Consider the following 24,515-nt stretch of genomic DNA (forward strand, 5'->3'; position numbering starts at 1 on the left):
CTCTCTCTCTCTCTCTCTCTCTCTGTCGTGAGCGCTGCTCTCTATTTTCCCTCCCTCGTCTCGCGCCACGATCGTTCTCTCTCACAAACGCTCCTACTTGTTCTCTATATCTCTCCCAAGCGTCGCTTGCCCACAAGCACGCACCAGCGGAGCGCAAACGCGATACGCAAATGTCTACGCCCGCCTCGTCCCAAATGCGCGACGACGTTGTCTTCCCGCGCGTATAAAACGCGCCTCCTAGCGCGCGCTCGCGAGAGAAGATCAGGATATTCCCTTTAAATTCCTCAGATCCGTCTCAGAGTTGAGGAATCTCCGGAGGCATATATCTCTTCGTATATACGGAAACTCTATAAAATTCTTTTAAGACGTAAGGAAATATAAAATAATTTACGTTCTCTCTAAAAGCTCTCTAAAAGTAATAAAATAATTTCGTGTATCACGCGAAGCGAGACTCCAAAACATCCTTCGTGGCCGATATTCATGCGAGTTTTCCTGGAAAACATCGCTGCAGCGCGGCGCGAAATTAGCTTTAGTTTTTCCGGACGTTTTCGTCGGTGACGCAAGCACGCTCGCGCGCTCACCGCCGCGATTTCGCCTCGATCGCGCCTCGTAATATCAGAGGCTGCTGATTGAAACACTCGGCCGCGGCTCGATAGAGGAGGAGACGTGAGAGCGGGCTTCTCGGAAGAGCATGCGAACTTTGACAGATGGCCTCGTATACGTATCTTTCTCTCTCTCTCTCTCTCTCTCTTATTCTCTCGAAGGCTCCAGAGAACGTTTATTTCGTCTCGTATAGCGCCGCCGTCGGCGGTCTCAGCTCGGTATAATTTAATTATTAATTTAACGACGACAAAGTAACGATCGCGCGGACAATGAGCGAGCCGATTATCTCGACGCGACGTGATAGTAGTGCTAGGCCCATAAAACCGAGCCTCTACCACCGGCTTGTATTATAATTTACGCCCGGGTATTTATGCACTCGCGCATAGCGAGCCTCGTATACGCGCACAGAATGCGCTCGATGCTAGTAGTGGTGTATATAGTCTCCTCGTTACGGAGAGTTAAGCCTCTCTCGGGGGGAAGCGAACGAACGTCTCTCCGTCCCTCCTTCGTAAATGCGCGCGCGGGCGCGGTTAATGCAAATGATTCCTCGAAGATATACTCAACGTAATTATATATAGGTCAATAATGTTATCGATAAGCGATCGCGATCACGTACGCGACGCTTACAAGCAGCGCGACCGCGTCTCCGGGAAGCGGCGAGGTATATCGATGAGACGATCCCCAAATCAAGGCCGCAGAAAAAATGACGAAACGCAGAGATCCGTAACGAAGTGGAAGCTCCTTAACTTCTCTTACTTTAACTTCTCCTACTCTCTTTTTTTTCTCAACACGTAGCAGTAGAGAAGAAATCCTTGTACCGCTATCGGAGTGTAATATTCAGTTAATTATTCGATTAAATCAGCGAGAAACGCGACCGCGCTGAGAAACGCAATTTGGAGCTCGCGTTTACGCGAACGATGCCGCGGCTTGGATATACAGTTAACGAAGCGCACTTCTGGATCTATTTTCGCTCGATCGAAAGATCGAGGCCGTCGACCCAAACGGATCTCACGAGAGCCGAGAGAAAGAGTGGGAGAAAAAAGGAAGAGATAGCGAGAGGGATACCGAACCGCTTCGCGAGTTGCGATATTTGCTCTCTCTCTCTCTCTCTCTCTCTCTCTCTCACTCTTCGCACTCGACTACGACGATGAGGACGATGACGACAACGAGGAGCAATCAATCCGTCATTTTATTAAGAGGCTTATTTCGCGCCGCGATTTCATTCCCTCTCAAGTGGCCTGATCCAATTCGATTTCATGGCGTTCTCCATCGCGCGCGCACGCGTGTATGCGTCGTCGCTTAGGCTCTTTTCCATTGACGGGGCCCGGCTGGTATGGCGATCACCCGTCGCACATCTCGCTACGCGACGCACTGCGAGAACGAAATCATCCTTTAACTCCAACTGTGGCACGTGCGAACGAAAATTGATCGAGTTACTGAATCTCGCAATTACGACGCCATCGCACAGATTTATCGTTTCGAATACAAACAGCGGCCGCCACGTGCAGCTCCAACAGTGTATTTCAATCGTATTTTCGCGTGAGGGGGAGTAACAGAAACGAAGAAAAAAAAGGATAGATAAACAATTGAATTGTTTTGCGAGAGACAAGGCAAATTTTCAGGAGAGCCACAATTATTATAACGAGTGAGAAGAAAAAACGGTAAGTTAGATGAATCACGGCAAAGTCTAGAAATGATAGACCTAGCGACCGAACGCACCGAGGCCGCTAATTGAAGCGCTTTAACTCGTCTACTTGTTTTCCCGCTTAACGAACCGTTAACTCTTAAAGCTAACGGCTGCGTAAAAATTCTTTCCTCGCTCGTCACGACTACCTTCTGAAAAGCGTATCATTATCGCCGCGCGCTCGCGTCGTTATCCACGATTAGCTCTTCGACTGCGTGTTCCGAGATCGGGGGAAAAGACCCCGTATGTTACGTTTCATGCAACTCGTTGACTTCACGCGAGTTACATTACGGAAGATCATCGCGCCCGCATCCGCATTTCTCATCTCCCCGATACATCTCCCCAACACAAATCTCTCCCCTTTAAAAACTTCGATCCGGCTTCTCCGCCAGACTGTTGCAGCGACCTTGCTCCTCTCGCACGGGTCACACCCGTGACGTACGAGAGATGCAACTATTTTGAAACCGACACAAAAACCAGTAGAATAACAGACGATTTTGTTCGCGACAGTCCGTGACTTGTGACCTGATGCAATACCGACCGACTATACATATATATATATACCTATATATATATATATATATATATATATATATATAAAATTTGATATTTGATTTTTTATAAAGCACGGTTTCACAATTTGCGATTAACTCGATTTAATCGACCTTCAATTCGTTTTATCTTTTTTCTAAGAATTAGGAAGAGATAAACAGTAATAAGTTAAAGAGAGATTAATGTTAATCTTACATTTGTGGAACCGGGCCGAATAAGGCAGTTTAGCTTCGCCGGAAGTTTAGCCCAGAGGAAAACGTTACACGGTTGATTCAAGGGCAGAAAGTTACGAGGACGCCGCCTGTGTATTCACGCTTTTGTTCCCGCGAGAGTCAAAGAACAACAACCTCGGCGGGATCCCAATTCAGAAAAGTCGTTCCGGGATCCAATGAATGGGAGTCCCGTCTGTTTACCTCGGCTATATCGCACCAAGGGATGGCGCCAGCCAGTGGCTCGCCCCATTCAGAAGGGATGCGGTGAAGGGTGTTGCCCCGGACCGACGGCGACGTCGCGGCGGAGAAGAGGAAACGGACACGAGCAACCTGTTGCTCTCGCCGTATATGCCGGGATATATCCACGTGCCTCTCCTCCGCACACGCGGGGCAGCACCCACACGCAACATGTTGCAATCCCCGAACCTACCTATCGTAAAATATTCGCGCGCAACGGATTATCGAGCTACACACGGCTCCCCGAGCCGTGGCTGCACACGTATATGTAGGTGGACAATTTATCGTCGTGTAATGCGCGGAAATCGAGAGTGTGCTTCATGCTTGCGCGAATGCGAGAGATAATTGACCATGCGGTAGCCGTGTTTCTGCTCGGCGCGTTGACAATTTTTATAAGAGACAATAGAACAGAATAGTTGAATATGACTAGCGTGATGAAAATGTGATGACAGTAATACAATAGATGTAATAATAGCATAAGATATACATTATAATGAAAAAAAAGAACATAAATCTCATTCTCAACTTCAGTTATATCATATAAATATTATATTATTTATATTATATTATTTATATAAATTATAAAATTCTTGAACTAAATAATAGTTTTATGATTCAGAATATTTTAAATGAGGGGCAGGTTACAAAACTAGTAATCAAAACTATATTACTTAATATATAAATATAAGAAAAAATTAAACCGCTATTTTTGCATGTAAATTTTTCACAAATTTCATTTAGAATTTGTATTGCTCTGTTTTTAAGAATTATGAAAGTGCATTCGCGTGAAGTTTAAGATTTCCAGAGGTTAATATTTTCAGAGTCACAATTATGTGAGAATCTCGGAAACTAAGTTCAACAACGTTCTCTTCGTCGGCGCGACTCTGCGCTCGAGATTCTCGAGAGTCGAAACCGACGACGCATTTCGATCGATCGTCGGCCGAAGGCAGCACGACGACGGACGTCCAAAGCAAGCAGCACAGAGAAAAAGAAAGAGAGAGAGAGAGAGAGAGAGAGAGAGAGAGACCTAGCGCCAAAATAAATCAATAAAATAGCAAACCAAGTCGGGCACGTAGGCGCATACACGTGCATACAACGTATAGACCGTATATGTATGTGGGTATACGAGGAGCGAGGCGAGGCGATGAGAGGAGAGTCGCGCGGGCACGGCGCGACGGGTGAGGAGAGGCGAGAGGAGAGGAGCCGAGAAGGCGCGCACACAGGCGAACGAGCTAGCGCGAGCGAGGTCGAGACACGCGGCAGCTGTCTGGCGCCAGGGGTCCCCCTGTTCCCTCAAACAGTCGCGCCGAATGCCACCCACCTTAGCCGACCGACCTATCGTGCCATTCTCAAACCTGCCTGCATCCCGGGAGCCGGCTTTCCCCTCTAACCCCCTTCCTTTCCTACCCGCGTTCCTGCCGCGGCCTTCTTCTTCCCCTCGTCCTGATGCGGCAGATGCAGCAGCCTGCGCCCGAACGACGCATCGTTTGATGGATCGACGACGGACTCTGGTCGCTCGTATATTTCACGCAGTAGAAAATTTCAGATCGAATATTGAGGAGCGATTGTTGGATAAACAAATTGTCGAAGCTATCGAACTGCGTCGATAAATGGTGAAAAATATCTCCCCTCATTTTTTTTTAATACACATATACAACTTATAACTGGTATGTCTATCGATGAATTTACATGAAAACGTGAAAAGGAATGAATGGAGCCTCCGAGTTGAGAGAGCCTTGAAGAGAGATTCGACGGTTGCGGTGTCGGAGTTGGAAGACGCTCGATCGAATTCTGATATTTCTGTGCTCTCCCGGAAGCAACGTTCTATCTATATAACTGGCTCAAATAAAAAGACAACCGCGCGTGCGTGTTTACGATTCCGTGTCATCTTCGGTGCTCTAAACTTCACGCGTGTCGCGGTATTATATTGCCGCCGCTCAACATCGCGCGAATATACGCGACATTCGCTAAGCCGACGAAAGTGCATTCGCGTCAGGATGATTCTCGTTTCCGGTAAATGGATCTGCCGTGGCGACAGGTCAAACGCGCACGCGTCTTTTTAATGCCGCTATACGAAATCTCAGAAATTCCAAGTCCGAGAAATGCTCATACATTTTTTTTCTTATTACAAAGAAAATATACTCGTAATTTTTATGTTTTTATATTTTTATTGGCAATTTCAACAGTACTTGCCTTATTTAAAAAATAAAATAAAATAAAATCCATAAAATACTATAAATAAATATAAAAGATAAAAAAGGATTTAAAGTAAAAACAAATTAAAAGTAAAATAATTCAATATAATGGAATTTAAAAGTTCACGCAATTGAAACGTAATTTAAAAGAATTAAAGCATCCAAAGGATTTGCTTTGGCAGAGTTTACGCTATTACAATATAAACGACGTTCTCGCAATCTCTTTGAAATTGCTGGGATAAATTACGTTCTACACGATTACTCTCGGATTAAATGCGTGAACACACGACGTCGTCTCTTACTCACTCCAGTAAAATCGCGAGACGCGCCGGGTACACAAGCGCAATTTGCTGTCAGCTTGGGAATGCTTGACGTCGTTAGAGTAGCGGCGTTTGCATTGGCAAAGGCAGATAGTAAAAGTAAAGACCTCGACGCACGAGAGAAAAAACTTGCCGTTGTCGTCGCGAATATTATAATTAATTTGTTTTTCTTCACCGGTATGAGAATTCGCGATCAATCGAGAATGAACAAAGTCGTCCATACGTTTATATAAAGACTTAATCCCACAGATCAGATTACATCTCTTGGTGGAACGTACAATTCGAATCTGCCTATTGAAATATTCTTTTAAAATAGGTTAATATAAGTATAAACAACTAAATAAACAAATAAATACGCGTATATACTTGATCATTATAACCAGTTTTCTTACATGTATTTTTTTTTCTTTTATTCATGCAAACTATTTCCTTATCGCGAATACCATACGCGCTTTCGATTTATCGGGGAAAAAAATTTCGTATACTCGGCCCGATGGCGCAACGAGTAGAAAATTATTGAACGACGTTGCGGAGAAACGAGAGTAATCGTCGTGCGAGGCGGCGGTGGCGGCGGCGAGAGAGCAGAGCGCGCTCACTTTCCTGCTTCTGGCCGGGGCCAAAAGCGTTTCAGGCGTTCCACGAAGCGGCAACACGAGAGCGGCCCGAGAGCGGCCCGAAAAACGACGAGTCCGCGATCCGTGCGGTGCGTCATGCGTGAAAAGCTACGTGCGCGTCAGCCCCGTGGAACGTGTGCGTGGCTGAGGAAATTTCTTCGGTGACCGCCGGTCGACATTGTAAAAACATTATCCCGTCCTTTCGAGAGAAAATCCTCCAGGGAGGATTAAAAGATAAGTCATTATCTTTTATTATACAGGGCGTATTGTAAAGTAAATATGTAAGAATTCTAATTTCTATTATACATATAAAAAGAAATTTTCTTTTCGAAAATATATTATGGTAAAAGAAAAGAAGATTTACTCGAATCTTAGCGCGCATGTGAGACTCATATATCTGCAAGTGTAAAATTAACTTGAATCGCGATTATACACTCTCGTAACTCGCCGCGATTCGAAAGGGGAAAGAAGCACGCTTAAAATTAAACCCGCTCTCATTTTTCTCAGATAGGGGAAGCGAAGAAAACGTGCACGGGAAGAAAACCGATCGTGGCGCCGATCAAGGTTAACCACGTGGACGTAGGCGTAGTCATCGATCAATGACGTTAGGTTCAGAGGCACCTCCGGGGATCGACCGATAGGTCTCACCGATTATTCCGAAGATAAAGAAAGAAAGAAAGGTTGTACGTGACACATTCGAGAGACGGATCGTCTTACTTTTCCAAAATTTTACGTCGGTCGCAACTCCAACGATCTATTATGGTTAAAACGACTCAACGGGGAAGGGACGCCCCGTATATCTCTCGTCGTCGGGGTCGGTGAACATATGGGGTACGTATAACCTTGAAGACATAGTTACCTTCTCCGTTGGTGGTAAGCGAGCCGGGAAGTGGCAGGGGCGTGCTGTTTCTGCACCGACGTTGATCCCCTTCGCTGGGCGCGCGATCTGAAAATAAACGGGCAACCCCTTGAGAAGCTGCTTTCCTCGCGCGAGACTATTTCTTCCTCTCTTAATTCCTTTTCCCCTTTCCCTTCCCACTCACTCACTCTTTTTTCGCTCTCGCACATGTTTCGCTTTATAACAAAAATAGAGAGATAGACAGAGAAAGAGAGAGAGAGAAAAATACATAATCATCATTACACTTGAGCAGAGGAAAAGAAAAGAAGCGAATGTGAAAAAGTGTGTGTATCGCCGAGTTACACGCGAGCACGATTTTGCAACGTAATGCGTTCGTTATCGCGAGAGGATCGAATCGACGAGAATTTTCTGGGACGGGTGAAGAATTTTGCGACGCGTTGCATAAAAGGCTTATTGTCGGGTAAACACCGGCAGCGAGGTTCCACGTAATTTCATATATGACCACACATCTCCATCCCGCGCGAGCGCGCGCGGCTAATTGACGTAATACCTAGTCTCGTATTTCTCCGCGCTCCTCAACAGACGGAATAAATTCGATTCTCTCGGCGCAGGTGCGCGCGGGAGATGCGCTCGCTTCCTCCTCGGGCTCCGCATCGTGCCAAACGGTAAAACGATTCGTCACCGCGTCCTATGCAACGAACGCGCGCGCCCGAGAGAGAGAGAGAGAGAGAGAGAGAGAGAGAGAAAATCCGAATGGCAAAATGAATCTCGATCCTTCCTTATTTACCATCGTAAAGAAAGATAAACAAACAGCTCGCCGCTCGATTCAAGCCTTTAGCGGTTGCGTGTTAAAGGCCTGGGCATCGGCGATCAATGGCCGTTGACCGTTCGGGAGAATTCACAATCGATCGGGCAGCGAGAGGGCAATTAAGCGCGACAATTTCCGCGGACCAGAAGAGACAGAAACGGCCAAGGTAATCGCCAGACGGCATGATTCATAGTTCCCCCTCACGGAAATGTCTCTTTTCTTTCTCTCTCTCCGTCCTTCTTTCTCTTTCGCGGTGGCACAAAGGAGGTGACAGAATCGTCCAAAATAATTATTCGCTCGAGACGGATAATTTATTCGCGCGCACCGTGGCAAAAGTCTCGTATAACAAACAGAACGGCCAACTATAATTCGCTACGAAACAATGTTAGTCTGTCCTCGTCTTTCTCGTAAATGGACTGCGAACGTTCGATTTTAATGTCTTTTAAAATTCATTCTTTTTTTTATATCCCAAAGTGATTCATTGGTCTTCTAAAATCTATTGTTTTATTTAGAAAATTATTTTAATGATTTTTTGTTTAAAAATATACTTTGTTTCGACTCTATTTAAGAATTGTACTAATAATATAATCTAATCAAGCAGTACATATTTTTAACTCTATTTAATTTAACGAAATAGATTTAACAGGATAAGAAAATTGAAAATAGAAAATAATAGAAAATAAAACGTCTTAAAAATAAAACGTCTCAAGATAAAATATTGTTTTCAAAGTACGAATTACGAATATTACTAATGTAATATATAGGCTACATTACAAAAGATTTCGATGAATATACTAATACGACATGCTAATAGTTTTAGGGATAGGACCATGGAAGGCTAGGTCCATTCACCAAAAGAGAAGATGTCAGGAGAACAAGTCGGATGAGTGGACGGTCGCATTCCTTTTGGATTCCAGAATCTCGTTCCTACGGGAGGACCATTTCCTGCCACGTAGCACCCAAAAGCATTAGAGAAAGCGGCGAGGGCAAAGACAAGGAATGGGGTCTTTCAAGGATATCGTGAAGACGAAGAGGAGAGCCGTCTATTTTTAGGACGCAATTATTTAAAAATCCGCGCCGACCTCGCCTCCGTCGCTGTAGCGTCGCGTCGAGCGAATTTCGCACAGGAGAATTCTCTCCTCCCCCCCCCCCTCTCTCTCTTTCCACCGAATCCTTGTCCTGTTTCCCACGCAAGAGAGACTGTTGTTACATAAATAGAAATTGAAACTCGCTCGGCGTTTCCTGATGAAATTATTATATTTTTTTTGCTCGTCTCAATGAAAAATATAATCTTACTGATACAACACTTAATTATATAACGCACTTTATACTGTTCAATAAAAACGACAAATATATCGGTAAAGAAGATTTTCTCATCCAACTAGCGAAAGATCTCGCAACTGTTTTTAATTGTGAAACTTTTAACGCGAACAAAGGAAGATAATTTCAGATATAATTTCCACGAATTTGCTGAACGTAAATTACAAGATATCGAATGTTGGTTGTTTCGCGGATAGATTTTCTAAGTTTCTACGATTTTTCAGACTCGCGGCAACGACGCCATGCAACGCGGCAAACAATCAGAGCGCGCAGGCGATTATCGGCGCAAATATTTATCCGACCGATAAGGAGCAAATTGACACGCGGACCCGCGGTTTATTATACTCGCTGTCGTCGGTCGACGTCCAATATACCTACAATGCCGCAACGCGCGCGCGCGTCGGGTAAATACAATTTATTTACAAAGTAAGACCGAACGGGAGAGCGCTCGCGGCGCGATTTTGGCACGCGCGTCACTCCACAAAGGGAGCGTAAATATAATTCCGCGAATTACGCGTGTCACTATAAGCCGTTAAGTGCCGCGCGCGAATCTGTGAGATAGTGTCACCGCCGAGTTTGCAAAAATATATAGCCACGCGGAAGATTCGACCGGCGGCGCCACCGCCCGCTCGCTCGTTCGCTCTCAAGGTGAACGGAATTCGTGAATTATGGGCTTTGGCTTGTGGGAAGAGTGTCGCAAAAGAGAAAGACAAAGAGAGAAAGAGAGGGAAGACGAAGGAAGAGATACCGACGGTATCTTTTCTTTCTTCGACGAAGGAACCGTGATCGTTGAATATCACACGAGTTTCGATCAGGTTTTGTGTGTGAATCGTGTGAGGTGACCGAAAATGCTGTTCACCGAGCGTATAAGTATTCCGAGAATATAAGACTCGATCTTGAACTTTCACGCAACTTTTCCTTTTCGTCGCGACGCGACGGTGACGTCCGAAACTTAAAGTTTGCGATACCGCGAATCGTTTTAGTCGGCAGCGCGGATCCGTCGCGCTGAATGTCGCGACATTGAGAGAGGCTGGATCGACGTTTGCACATTATAATGCGCCGCGGCGTACTCGCGCACGATATACTCCCCCTCCTCCCTATGCCGTGATACCGAGCAAGCTGCATCGAATTAGGGATCTCGCTGGCGGATCTTCAAACGCGGCATCTCGTCGGGCTCCTCCGATCCGGAAATCGGCGTGCATGCCCGCGCGGCGCGCTCGGTGTTCTCCGGGTCCGGTCGCAAACGCTGCCGGCGCGATCGGTATACGGCGAAGGAGGCACCGGAATGCGAGAGAGCCACTCCCGCCGATCGCCGGCGACTCGTGGGCCTCGTGGCGGTCGGTCGAGCGGAGACGAGAGGAGAGCGAAAGGAGGATGGAGCGCGGAGAAGAGGATAAGAGAGAGAAAGAAAGAGAGAGAGAGAGAGAGAGAGAGAGAGGGGTTTCATCATACCGAGAATACGCCGGCTTCTAGCCGCGGCATAGCCGATAACAGATTTCCCCCCCGACGAATCTACGATCGGCTCTTCTTCGTAAAGATCGACGATAAATCACGATCGCTCGCGATAAATTATAATCTTCGAACATTCCATATATCTCGGCGCAAGTGAAGTTTTATCGCGGGACAGAGGGAGTTTCCTCGCGAATGGAATATCGGGAATATTATTTTAGAGAAGAAGGGGGATTTTTTGATTGAATAAGTCGCGCGCGGTAGACGACGGCGAAAGAAGGCGCAGTAAACGAGGAAGAGAGAAGAGAAGCTGGAGGATTGGTATAGAGAGTGAGAAGGGGCAAAGTGCGCGCTTGAGTTTGCTCTTTCGAGCGAAGCGGGCGGGACGGTGAAAGACAGAGGGAAAGATCGGGTGAGCGAGACGAGGAGCAAGAGACAGAGGAAGGGAGACGAAGAGATGGGAAGAGAGAGAGAGAGAGAGAGAGAGAGAGAGAGAGAAGAACGGAAGGAAGGGGAGAAGGGATGTGTTCAAGGACGTCGCGGCGAGTAGGCAAGCGTAAAGGCAGGCGACAGGCGCCCACCGCCTCCGCTCCCCGGGATCACGTCTTTAAGTCCGCGCTTACTCAGCCCCATCCTTTGACCGGCGCTAAGGTTGGCCTTATCTGTACCTCCGTGCCCTTAACCTCTCATGGGGGATTAGCGAGCGGAGATTACCGGAGCTAAGTTCGTTCTTTCAAGGCTGCGTACAAAAGTCGCCGATCTATTAACGAAACACGGCCTCGCGTTATGGAAAGGGACCACTTTAGGGGGCTGGGAGATGTCCCTTTGATCTTTCCATCTTAATGTTTCGTCTCCCTCTCACAATGACTTGTTTCGTCGGTAAAATAACAAAGCCCAGCCCATTTTAAAACCGGTTATATATCCACTACCGCGTCGTACATTCTTTCGAGACAGGTGGACCGTTAGCAAATGCGCTTAGCTGCACTTTCTACGATTTCTTACAGCTTCTGCGTTTTTTCTTCCTTTTTTTTTAATTCGCGAACGAATGGAATAGTGCTCGGTTTATCTACGACGGCAGACGATCGGCACCCGAGAGAACGAAGCACGACATTAATCGGACGCAATCCAATAGATTATGAGACAAAGATTGGAATCTGATCCGAGAGACGAATCGCAGAGGAGAGTAGGATTAAAAACGTAAGTCGCGTAACGCGCGACACGCGCGCTTGTCCTCGCGCGCGTTTGAAAGGGACTGCGTGGTGCGCGCGTTGTGTGTCCTTCGTCGTATTCGTTGAAATTTGCGCAACCGCATTGGCGGAACTCTACATCTGACACGGGAGCACAAGGTAGCACGTGCAAAAGTCAAGTTAACCCTGCGGTCGTAAGGATATTCCCAATCACACGCCTCAATAAGAGGGGTACACATGTCTCGGCGTATATAGATATACAAAAAAGAGAAAGAAATTATATACGAGTCCATCACCATAATTTAAACCTTGTAGGTGCGACCCTTAGACGCTTACGTAATATTTTAATTAGATATCAGGTATGTGAAATTATGAATAAAACATCATAGAAGGAGAGAAGCGAGATCGCTCGGGGACGCTCGATGTGGAAGGAACTTGAAGGTGATAGCTCGAGTAGACGCGCTGCCGCGTTCTTTTCCACTGGGTCACCCCTTTATTTTCCTCCCACGAGGCGACGAGAGAGCACGCGCATTGGCGGAATTTCCCCGCGCGAGTCACCGGTTCGCTCCGTTTCGCGTTAGGAATAATATCGCGTCGCGTCGCGCAAGCAGCAACAAGTGGCGGACTTTTATCCGTTACCGTCGCCGCCGCCGCCGCCGCCGCCACCACCGCCGTCGTCGTCGTACGCCATTCGTACGCTTCGGCACGCAGCGCGGTGGCCCAGTTTCCGCGACGGGGCATAAATTCGCGCGGGCGCCCGTCGTCGCCCGAAAGACAGATTTACGACGGAGGCAGAGAGTCTCCTTCCGAGAAGAAACCCGCTTCCCTTCCCCACCTACGCCGCCGCGGAAAAACATACGCTTCCTCGCCCGCGCGTTTTCCATACGTTAGCTATATCTATCATATCGGTATGCTCGCGCGCGTGTAAGTAGGGCTGTCATTATTGATTCACAAGTCACTTATACGATTGACAAGCGGTTAACGTTAAAACGCGAGCTTTCTAGTCTCTTTCGCGCTAGAGCGGCGTGGCGCGAATCGGAAAGGCGCGACTCGTGATCGTGGCGCGATAACGCTAACGTGCCGTTTATCAGAAATAAATAGAAATGTATTTAAAAATTCTGAATAAAAAAATTAATAATACATATATAATATATATATAAGATTTTACTTGTGTTAACTTCTCGATTAAGTTCCGATTATATTCGCTGAAGCTCGAGTACCCCAACCGTGATCGGAAAGATCAGGAATTTGAATTTATTCGTAATCCTAAGGATTGAATAATATACGTTCGAGAACGCGTGTTGGTCCTTTAGCAGGATCCTCCTTTGTATAAATGCGAGCTACTTGCTGTACACACGGTCCTCTCTCTATCGATAGGAGATATTGACCTCAGGCGGTATACATACAACACACCAAGTGCTCAGCGGTATTTCTCTCTTTTTCTCCCTTTCTCTCTCTATCTCTTTCTCTTTCTGCTATATAAGTGCGTCCACTATATAATCTATAGACGCACACCTAACGTCATCGCGAACGTGCGGTTCTCCTCTAACTGCAGGCGCTATTATTTCGTCATATCAGGCTTGGCACACATACACCGCCAACTTCGATGAGATGGAGATGTTCAATCCCTGCTATTTTTAATAACAAAAAAAAAAGAAACTATAAATGTTACATACGTCGACGTCGATATTTTACTTTACTATACACAGTGCTCGCGACCAGACTTGGTGATACCATTATTTCATTACACGCCTTGGCACGCTCGACTTCAAAGAGAATGCCGGACGTATATGAGAGAGGGCTCGACACACGTCGTATTCGCGTAATCGCGCGATCACGCGCGAGAGGGTTTCTCGGTGAAAGAAAGGCGAATCTATCGATGACCGCGCGGTCGATCCGTGTTGTATACTCGCGCGTTCGCATCGATCCCGAGAGAACCAGTTTAGGTTTGGCCGCGGAAGAAGAAGAGAGAGAGGAGAGAAACGCACGGGAGACGGTAGTCGAAACGCGGACGAGGAGAGCGAGGTGACGTGGGAGGGAGCGAGAAGATGTGGTTGGCAGAAAATATCGTTCCAGGATCTTTCCGTGACTTTTACGAAGCGCGGTTCTTTATATCTATCAGCTCTTTGAGATCCTACGATACGCGATATTGCATTTTGCGACACGTATTCCAGGTAAGATTGAAATGATTTACTCTCGATGACGTATCGAGAGTATAATCTCGAAAAGAGATTATAACGCGCGGACGTGACTTTGATCCTTTACGTCAAAGTTGTTACGGATCTTTAAAAAAATAATAATAATAAGCAAATCAACAATGTTTTGCGATTAAAAATATTTTGCTGTATAAATGTTAATATCGATGTCTCGCGCTCTCCTCGCGTACAAGCGAGACCGCTTCAGCCTCCACCTGCGGTGGACCAGTATTGGCTAGCGGATACATTGATCAACCGCTGAAACGGCGATATCATGAAATCTATCGGCACATTCTGCGATCAACAAGATCGGCTTACAGCGCGTAGTTATGACCGTAAAGAACCTCGAGAGTAAGCGCATATTATTTCGATTTCTCATTTAGCCGGGCTTGTTTTATTTCTACATCTTATATACATATATTCGAAACAATACTTGTCATGTACACGTACACATGTCACGTACACACATACATAATATATAAAAAATGTATATGTGTACCTAGATATATTTATTTATTTTTTGCAAAATTTTGCAAGAATAGCTGATTCTATTCGCGAGATAATGTTACCGCTCTGCGCCTGGTTGAGAACCCCCGAGGTGTGTGACGAGAATGCTATCGTAAACCAACCTGTACGAACGCGGCGCGTCTGTGTGTTCTTGCTCAACTCCATCTAATAAAATCGTCGGTTTTATTCGCGACGGAACGATCTATTTATCATTTCAGGAATCCGCGGCGGTGCGCAGCCGTGAAAAGTGTGAGAACCTCTGGTACGTACGACTGGAATGCCGTGTATTTGTCATCGTACAGATCCTCTCGATGCCTTTTCTTTTTCCCGCGTCACTTCGAGCTCCCGTGGCACAAAGAAAACTATATCGATATCTATTATGCGACTTTATTGATCTCGTGCACGACGAAAATTTATTAATAACATATTAATTATATATATGCGAGCGATGATGACGTTAAAAGAAATACGTTAAATAAAAGTATCAAAAGAAATAATTTTTAGAGGGGGAGGGGGATTATGAACGTCAGGAATTGACAGAGAGAGAAGAGAGATCCCTCCCAATATGTTCAGATATCGTTATACGTGTCTATTATTCGCGCAATCTCGTAGAGCACGTACGCCGATTAACTCGGCGCGGTACTTCGAAAGATGGGAACGCTGCCACTCGCATTCGTCGTCCCGGATTATCCCCAACCTTGCTTTGGGCTAGGTCGTGAGACACGACACGCGCGCTAGGAGAGACGAACCTCGCTGCTTGTACGGTAAACGTTTGCAAGCAATAAACATGAGTTATCGCCGGTATGGGTGCGCGAAGCAACGCACACATACACACACACATACACGCACATGCACACGCAGGCACGCACGCACATTCGCTGGTAGACATTCCTGATTACGGCGTGAAAGACGAAACACTCACCTTCGGGTCTCAGTCTGTCGGCGATAAGGCAATACGGGGGTGGTGGCGACTCTGAAATAGAAAATGATAATCATTAAGTATCATCGCACGACTGGGAACTGGATAAGGATAAACGGACGTGTGATATCGTTTGTATCACAATCAAAGTTAAATGTAAAACACTTCATGTCTCTCATTTTAATATCTTTTAGTATAGTATAAATAATATAATTTAATGCCTTTAAATCATAATTTTATAGTGTACTTTTCTAGTAGTAATTATTAAGTAACTTATTATTTTAGTAATTATATTCGGCATCTAAATAATTAATGTTAAACATTAATAGTAAAATTAATATTAAATAAAAGAGACATCATCAATAAGCTCATCTCCGTTAATTTCGGGCTGGAGAAACAAATCGGGCCGGTGCTGCTTACAATTAATATACACATCCGCATCGATCGCGGAGGCATTGAGAAACGGACTCAAGGTGGCTTTCGATTAAATCGAATTAATGACGTCGATGACGAGCGGACGCGACGGCCGCGGCGACGCGAAATATCGTGACAAACGACTGGCGCCCGCTAGAGAAGTCCAGGCCAAAAGTGGCGGGCTCTATTATTGGAGCGCGGAGCGCCAGCGAAACCGGTATGCCATGCATTTTTCGTCCTTTTACGTATCGCCCTGAAAGTGATAGAGGACAAACCGCGGCGCGAATACCTCGAACATCGAAGGTAGTAAGTAACCCGACGCTCTCCCCGTGTCTAAGAGAATGAAACGCCGCCTCCGTCGCTCGCAAGCCCGCGCGGCGCGAGATCACGCATGTAAGGTACATTACACAGGTGCGTTGCAGGTAACCGCGACCCTCGAGTGAATCCTCGCCGTGAGAAGCTTGGCAATCGATTAGCCTCATGTGAACATTAAATCTCTTCCAAATAATTTTTACAATATAAAATAATTTTTTCCACGTAATTAAAAAAATTTATTTCACATGTGAAAAGTGTATTTGTCGAAATTATTCATTTATTCTACGGTGACAAAGAACGTGACAAATTTTCGACGAAAATAATTAAGATATTCTTTTTTATACGATTTTAAACTCTGAAACGTAAGTATAGATTGATAAAAAGAAATCGTTTTTATCAATTGTCTGAATAAAAATTTGCACATACAATAATGATAATATTACGTAATCCACGATTGAAATCATAGATTACAATCAAATATTGATATATTGCATCTTGGATCGGCGTATCTAAAATAACATCCGTTTTGAGTCTCTTCGAGGAAAGTACATATTTGTTGTCTAACGACAGGAGAGCGCCGAAATTCCTATAGATAATAAGCGCGGCGCCGCGGCCGACTAATGGCCGCTGCGCCGTGATGTTGGGAATCGGGTGCGGAGTGTCAGATTAAAGCTCGCTATATCGTACACTTTATTCTTGAACTAGGTGTCAGCGCACTCGGGTTAAAATATTTAAAATTAAAGTTAAAGGACGGAGCTGTTTCTGAAACCTATCAGGAATTGTATAGTCCATCTTCGAGAACTATATAGAGTTTCATAGTGAAAAAATCAATTTTTTTTTTCGAAATTTAAGGTGTCACATATTTTTAAAGCATCACTCTTTTTTAACAAATTCGGCGGTACCACTGCGGATATGCAAATAGAACTTACATCAAAACTCGTCCGCGGCCGGACTTTAATAAAGCCGGGCGCGGCGTGTCACTCATCGACGCGCTTCAAACTTCGAGCCGGAGTTGGCACGATTTGAATAACAAGATGGGAGCGCGCGATTTAAACGGCGATATTTCAGCCGCTAATTAAGGCACTTATAATAAACGCGCGGCGCTCCCGTGGCGGTTACGTAATTCGCGCCGACGAGCGTCTCCTTCCAACCGAGACGCGCCTATTTCTAGGCCTGTTTATCCGATTGTCAACCGCGGGAAAGATAAATTTTATTGCATTTATTGAATTCGTCCGCAACGCGCGTGTCGCGTTCCCAAGGCAAAGATGCACCGCACGTGGACGATACAGAAAAATACTCAATAAACCTTTGCCTCGGATAAAGGAAAAAAAAAAACTGCACGTGTTGTCGTATAACGCGAATGACTCCCGATGAATCGCGCCAGAAAAAGAAGTGGCATGAAAGTCACCTCCTGATTGCGCTTTCGGGTATGAATGAATATCGGAGCACGGGAGAGAGGGGAGAGAGGACAGCGGAGAAAGTCATGCACATTACGCGCCGGATCGCGCGGTGCGGTGATAAAAACCTGCGCCGCGACGACGATTTGCGTAACGACGACACATAGCCGCCGCCGCATTTGTCGCCGACTGACCGATGATAATCGATTCGCCGGCGTGAATTATTAACCGGACGCCGCGGCAATGTGTGAACGAACGACCGGCCGGACGCAAAAAAAAAAACACAGATAAAGACGACGAGTTTGTGTCGCGGCGTTGCGAAAACAAGGCGCCACCGCGGGAACGATTTACGCGCGATAAAACGCCGCGGCGACGGCAGCGGCGGCGGCGCCGCGATCCGACGCGAAATTAACGTACGCCTATCGACGATCGTGCGCGCTGACAATGGGTCGCGTCCGGTGTCCGTTTGCGAGTCAGGCGAGGTTGCGCGTAAATTGAGCCGACGGGAAAAATAGGCGAGAGCGCCTCCGGCGCGATCGCCGCCGCCGCCGCCGGTCGTCGTACACGCGTCATTGCATATTGAATACGCGCGTTATTTCGAGCTGTGGGCTAAATAACGCATGCGTCACGGTATACGAAAATAAACGTGTATATCTATAGATAAAAAAAATTTATAAAGCAGTAAGAAACATTCTTCTTGCATATACGTATATTGCAATGCAATTTTTGGAAATGGTGCAGACAGTATTTTTTTGTAAGATAAACAAGGAAGTTATTCATTCGTATTGCGTTTGATCACCTCGTTAACCTCCCCCCTCCCCGCTTCAGTGAAACGGCGCCATCGAATTTTATACATCGTAGAATTGTGATTTATGTATACGGCATGGAAGCGATAATCCTTCGCGAATGCCGGCACGTGGAGAAACCGCGCCGGAACGTCATTTCGGTGCGTGATCAGTCTTTGTTTTGAACAACGGAGTCTAAAGTGCCGTTGGAATTCTCCGCAATGCGCAGCGAGCGAGAACTCAAATTCCCAGGAAACCTATTCCCGATCCGTCGAAATCACTAACACGCGCGCGTCCAAGAGATTGAGAATATAATAAACATCGGTACCAAGCCAAGATTCCCGACGCCTTCGCTGTCCCCAATACCGACGAATCTCAAAAATTTCAACGATCGAAGGTCAGCGCTGCAAGCAGACGTATTTATACAATTTGCCCCAGAAAATGCACATAATGGCAATGAATGGCGATAAATTAATAGTGTCCTCTATATTAATTATTGCGAATATTGAAACGATTCTTGTAAAGATCGAATTCTAATGACCATTGTCGTCAAACGTCGAGGAAAATTGTGAGTGTTTCTGAAAATTAAATTCTACATACATTTTTGTAAGAGAACAACCACGGATAAGATCTTATTTTTTCAATCTCGCCGCGACATTGAAAGAAATTAAAGACAAAACGATAATTGATATCGAGAAGCGCAGCAATGGACATCTATTTATTATCAGAATTTTTACCAAATACGTAGCTTAATAAGAGCCCGAGACGAATCGGGAGAGAATCGGTCAGCGGGATTCTTCGACCGGCGGAGTCGGACCGCACAACGCGACCCAAGTGGAGTCGGGTCGGAGCTTCGGATACCCGTCGCGTTTGCCTGCTCGCTCGCCTGCCTGCTTGCCTGTCTGCCTTGCCTGCCTGCCTGCCTGCTTTCGTGGAGTTCGACTCAGTTCGGTCAGCTCCTCGGCTAATGCCGGCTGGCCTCGACAATTAGCTGGCGCCAGCAATGACACGCAGCGGCGCCGGGCTGCGGTCCCCTCTCTCTTCACGGCCGTCGCGGCCGTCGCGTCCCACCTCGTGTCCCCTCCCGCGCGCGATCCCGCCGACGGTTTCGCTGCGCCGCGACGGACGGTGCCCCCCGCGCGCGTCGTTCCCCTCGCCGCCGTCGTTGCCCTTCCTAACCGCACATGCTCGACGGCGCCCCGTCCTCAGTCTGCCATCCGCTCCTTTTCCCCCGTCGCGTCTCTCTCGCATTCTCGCTCGCCCGCTAAACTCGCCTCGCTCTTTCCTCGTCGCGTCGGTTCGTCCCGTCCATCCCGTCGCGCAACTCTTTCTCTCTCTCTTTCTGCTTCTCTCTCGTCGCCGCCACCGCCACCGTCGCCTTGCCGGTCGACCAACCCTTCCCACTCTCGCGTCACCGTCTTTCCGCCAGCCGCGCGACTGACTCGCCCAATATACGTTTTATTTTTAGATTCATTTCCTTCTGGCCATAACTTTGATTGTGTGGCCATTGGTAAGTGCCGCTCTCTCGCTCCTTCTCATCCGCATAATACGCGGGGCCCTACCTACATTCTCATCCGACTCGCTTCTTTTCTTTCAACGTGCGTCTCTCTTAATCAAGTCTCTTTTTTTTCTCCTCAGCTCTTCTCCCCGCGTCAACACCGAGAATCCGATCTGTCCGGAGCGGGGTGTCACCGCGCAGCTGACGCGCGACTATTTCGTCGTTAGCCGTCGCTCTCGCTCGCTTTCTCCCGCCTCTCTTTCCCCAAAATGCGCCAACTTCCTCCGCGGGCGTGCATATGCGGCGCGAGCGCGCGCGCGCTATTATTAGCCGTGGAAACCTCAGCGTGGAATTCGAAGGATCCGCTTATTTTCCTCGGGCGTCGCGCGCCGTTAATTACGAAACAGCACGGCCGCGATTTTATCTCGGCACCTTCGCGACCTTTTTTTTTTTCTTTCTGCGGAGGTGTCGCCGGCGGATCGGTCGCGCCTATCCGATACGATTTTCCAGCAATAAACGGTGCTCGATATTATCGATAAAACGTGCTCGGCGGCGCGCTCGACTGTAACGAATCGACGTCGTCACGATTAGGCCACCGGCGCCGGTGGGCACTCGCGTCAATGGTCACGTTACTCGAGCGGCGTTCGGGCTTACCGGTGGAAAAAGCCGCACTTCTCTCTCTCTCTCTTTCTCTCTCGCTCGCAGCAATCTCGTATCAATCGTCACTAATCTTTCAAATTAGAGAATGTCGATACGTATACAGGATATACTCGAACCCCGCCAATTTTACGACTCGACGGCCGAGGAACGCGAGCGACGCGACGTCGTTAAATACGTTCTTGGGGCGGGATTCCGCCAGATTTTTTGAGCATCGAGCACTCGTGTACTCGGCACCCGTCATTCGATTTATCGTGACCACCGTGCGAACCGGGGAGAGAAGCCGGTGGAGTGTCTTCGCGCGTGCGACGACGTAATTAGCCGGCATTTATTTATCGGCTCAATTAACGCGTGGCTTAACGCACGTGAGTCACCCCCATCCGAGAAATTATTAAATGGTATACGTTCGAGGCGTGCCGTTCCCGTCGCCGAACCGATCGCCCGTTAATCTCATCTGGGGGGCTAAATTCGTTGTTATAGAATATTTATTATATAAAGTTTTCTATTTATAATCTGGGGCCGCATGGGCGGTGCCGCCTGATGTCCGGAGTGCGAGTGCACACGCACGTGTGTCCAAGAAGCGCGGGTTAAAATTAAACTAAAAAACAGCGATTTCGTGGTATTGGACGTAACTTCCGACATTGTATAACTTTCCCGCGTTCGCACAACCTTTCGACGATCTTTAATCCTCGATCCTTTCTCGGCAAATATTCAAATAGATTTTGTAAATTGTTGCAAAAGAGTTTTTTTTTGAGAATATACTCTTTAAATTTTAAATGTAAATTTATATATTACATTTTAAATTAAATGTCTGCGAGGAAACCAATTATTTAAATTTTAAATTTTATAATCTTTTGATTCTGAACACGTTTTGAGAAAAAATATTCTTCGACGTATCGAAACGCCGTATCGTCGTGGTTCGCACGATCGAATTCGCTCGGCTTGGCGACGGCGGCAGCGGCGGTGACGGCGGCGACGGGTTAAACGATCGCCGGGGTTACGTAAAGGCGCATTTTACTGGCGCCTGCTCGTTCGCTTCCTCTCTCGTTCCCTCCTTCTCTTTTATAGGACGCGACGCTTTTTTGCGGACGAATTTGTCGAACGACGCCAGACGACGGATCCCGGAGACAGTCACGGCCCGGTGCCGTAAGGCCCATAAATTCGGCGCTTTCTTCAAACGTGACGAATACCACAAGTACACGGCGTAAACAGTGTGAAGACAGTCGCACAGTTATTACATGAAGACACCGTTTCAAAAGATGTTTTCAAAGAAACTCTCCAAAGACAGGCGTTAAATTAAAAAAAAAAAAAAAACGCACGTACCATTGTATTTCGAAACGTAAAATTTAGATAACGATTAGGATTAGATTAAGATTAGAGATAACGCAAAAATCGTAGAGTATTTGAAAACTCATTAAAACATTTTCTCAAAGTTGACGTTTCCGTTTACGATATTCCCATCGTTCCCACGAAAATACACGATACGCTTCGGAAAATCTACCGATGACTCACTGTTGGTTTCCTTTTTCCCACCATCCATCAGGTATTGATGAATGAATTCCTTTGAAACACATTCGTCCCTTGTATCTTTAAGAAAAATTCTTTTGGCAGGAAAATGACTTTGGGAAAATCATAATAAGTAAACGTAAAATAAATCCCCTGGTTAGTTTAAATTTTTAGAATGAATTCATCTGGCGTGAACTTTCTAAAAACGACACAAAAGCGCATTCAAAAAGAAAAGAGGTTGATGTATATCAGATTCGAATGTCTACCTGTCAACACTTTCGACATTTGAAAGGAAAAACGAGTTTGAAAGGATTCATTTTGGTAATTTAAACTAAATTATTTTTCCTTAATCCAAAATTAAAATTTATGACAATTTAATCTTTTGAAAGTTGATAACTTTCAGCCACTACAGTTAACTTCATATACAACTATTATCACTTTACGTACATTACGTGCAACCATTATTATTAATAAATGTTATATTATAAAAATCTCGTAAAAATAATCGATGCGCGTTAAAATCTTTTGCGAAATTTTATCCTGTAATTTTAACGGCGAAAAACCGTTTCGTAGTGGAAGTAACAGGTGTTTCCGAATTTCTCGTTCATCCGCTCGACTTCCACGGCGGTGGAAAATCGTCGGCACTTCGGCCAGTTGTATATTGCCTATATTTGTCTACATTTTGAATGTAACCAGGCAGACACCCGGCTACCAGCGAGGCTGCCTGTTAATAAATTCTGTTTTACATCGGCCCGAGAGCCTTTAAGCTTGTTAGCATCGTGCAGGTCTGAACAGGTGACGATTGGTCCACGGTTTGCGGCTTAGCGTTATAATGGAGCGAGTTGTACGTTACGACGTTAAATTATTCTACCGTCTAGACACCGGCGCGGCGACGGCAACACAGTTTGATACATGTTAAACGGGATTGTACTGCGAAAAGTTCCCCAAAAAGGCATGTATTGCTAATGTGACTCGATTCTTTACACATTTTCAAATATGTAAGAGAATCGAGAATCGATAAATGTAGATTCACGTTCAATTATACCAAACGATTTTAAACCCAGACATGTAAATAATTAAAATTTACAGTACGTTATTTTGTTTTATCTTTATTTTAGCAGAATATCTTTTTCTGTATCAAATTTAATTAAATCTGATAAATTATTTTATCAGATTTAATCAATATAAACGTAAAAATGTTGCCTGTCGATTCGATCGAGTGATAAACCGCTGGGTGAGTTTTGGCGTACGACGTTGAGATATATATTTGTGTGAATTAGTTACGTAACTCTTATGCTTTTCGCAAAATTTCTGGTCGGTCTGTTTGATTTATCTCTCGCGAAGCAGCGACAACAAAACTACGGGAGGAAGAAAGCAAAGACGTTTCGCTTACCGGGTCTGCAGAGCCGGCTCCAGTGGTAAGGGTTGCAGCATATGTATACGGGATCTTTAGCGGAATGACACATAGGTAGTCTCTTGAGCTCCGAGGAGTGCTCGAGATCCGGCCACCGCCAGATCTGGCAGCAGAGCAGATGCGGGTCGCACAGCACGCCGGCGCCCCTCTCGGCCGCTGATCCTCTCACCGGCACGACGCCGCTTCTCGCCGATCTCATCGGCGACATGGACGAGGAGTCTTCCGACGCGGAGCAGCAGCTCTCCTGGTCGTCCTCGATGGAGGACGAGCGGTGGTGTCTGCTGGAGCGGTGGTGCCGATACTGACGATAGCGACGCTGATGAAAATGACGGATGTGATGACGTTGCGGCCGGCCGTTGCTGCCGTGATATTGCTGCTGTTCGTGCTGCTGATCGTTATACGACGAATAGTCCTCGACCTGACGCGGCACGAGAACGCACGAGCCCAGATCGGCGCCGTAGCTCTCGACGGCGGTCAGCAGCATCTCCAGTTGATTCTCCTTGAGCGTCTTGAGGAGCTCCTTACACCTCAGCAACCGACCGGGGTGCTGCTCGTCGTCATCCTGACTCGTGTCGCCGCCGCAGCAACCCTGATGCAGCCTGCTGGACGCGGTGTTGCGTCCCCCGTAAGCCACCGCTCCGCCACTGCCTCCTCCTCCTCCTCCTCCTCCTGTCCCCGCGCCGCTCCCCGACAACGCTGTCCCCGCGCCGCTCCCCGACAACGCTGTCCCCGCGCCGCTTCCCGACAACGCTGTTCCTCGCGCCGCTACCCTGCTCACTTGTCGGCCCGTCGTCGTCGCTTTGTTGTTGTTGTTACTGCCCGTGTTGTCGTAGCCGGCGGCGGCGCCGCTCGCGTTGCTGCTGCTCGT

The 24,515-nt window shown here is 46.7% G+C and overlaps 1 protein-coding gene across 1 annotated transcript in view; it reads right to left on the minus strand.

Moving 5' to 3' along the window:
* LOC105449553 (mothers against decapentaplegic homolog 6) overlaps window positions 1-24,146 on the minus strand; it is a 41,963-nt gene extending 17,817 nt beyond the window's left edge. The window contains exons 1-3 of the mRNA XM_011688813.1: window positions 23,627-24,146; window positions 15,665-15,715; window positions 7,277-7,363 (exon numbers count right to left, since the gene is read on the minus strand). Coding sequence (XP_011687115.1) covers window positions 7,277-7,363; window positions 15,665-15,715; window positions 23,627-24,131 — 643 coding nt within the window. The 5' untranslated portion in view covers window positions 24,132-24,146. The remainder of the gene's footprint in view (window positions 1-7,276; window positions 7,364-15,664; window positions 15,716-23,626) is intronic.
* Window positions 24,147-24,515: the final 369 nt, after the last annotated feature.

The sequence above is a fragment of the Wasmannia auropunctata genome, unplaced genomic scaffold (assembly GCF_000956235.1).
Source record: "Wasmannia auropunctata unplaced genomic scaffold, wasmannia.A_1.0 LD336111.1, whole genome shotgun sequence".
Taxonomy (NCBI): domain Eukaryota; kingdom Metazoa; phylum Arthropoda; class Insecta; order Hymenoptera; family Formicidae; genus Wasmannia; species Wasmannia auropunctata.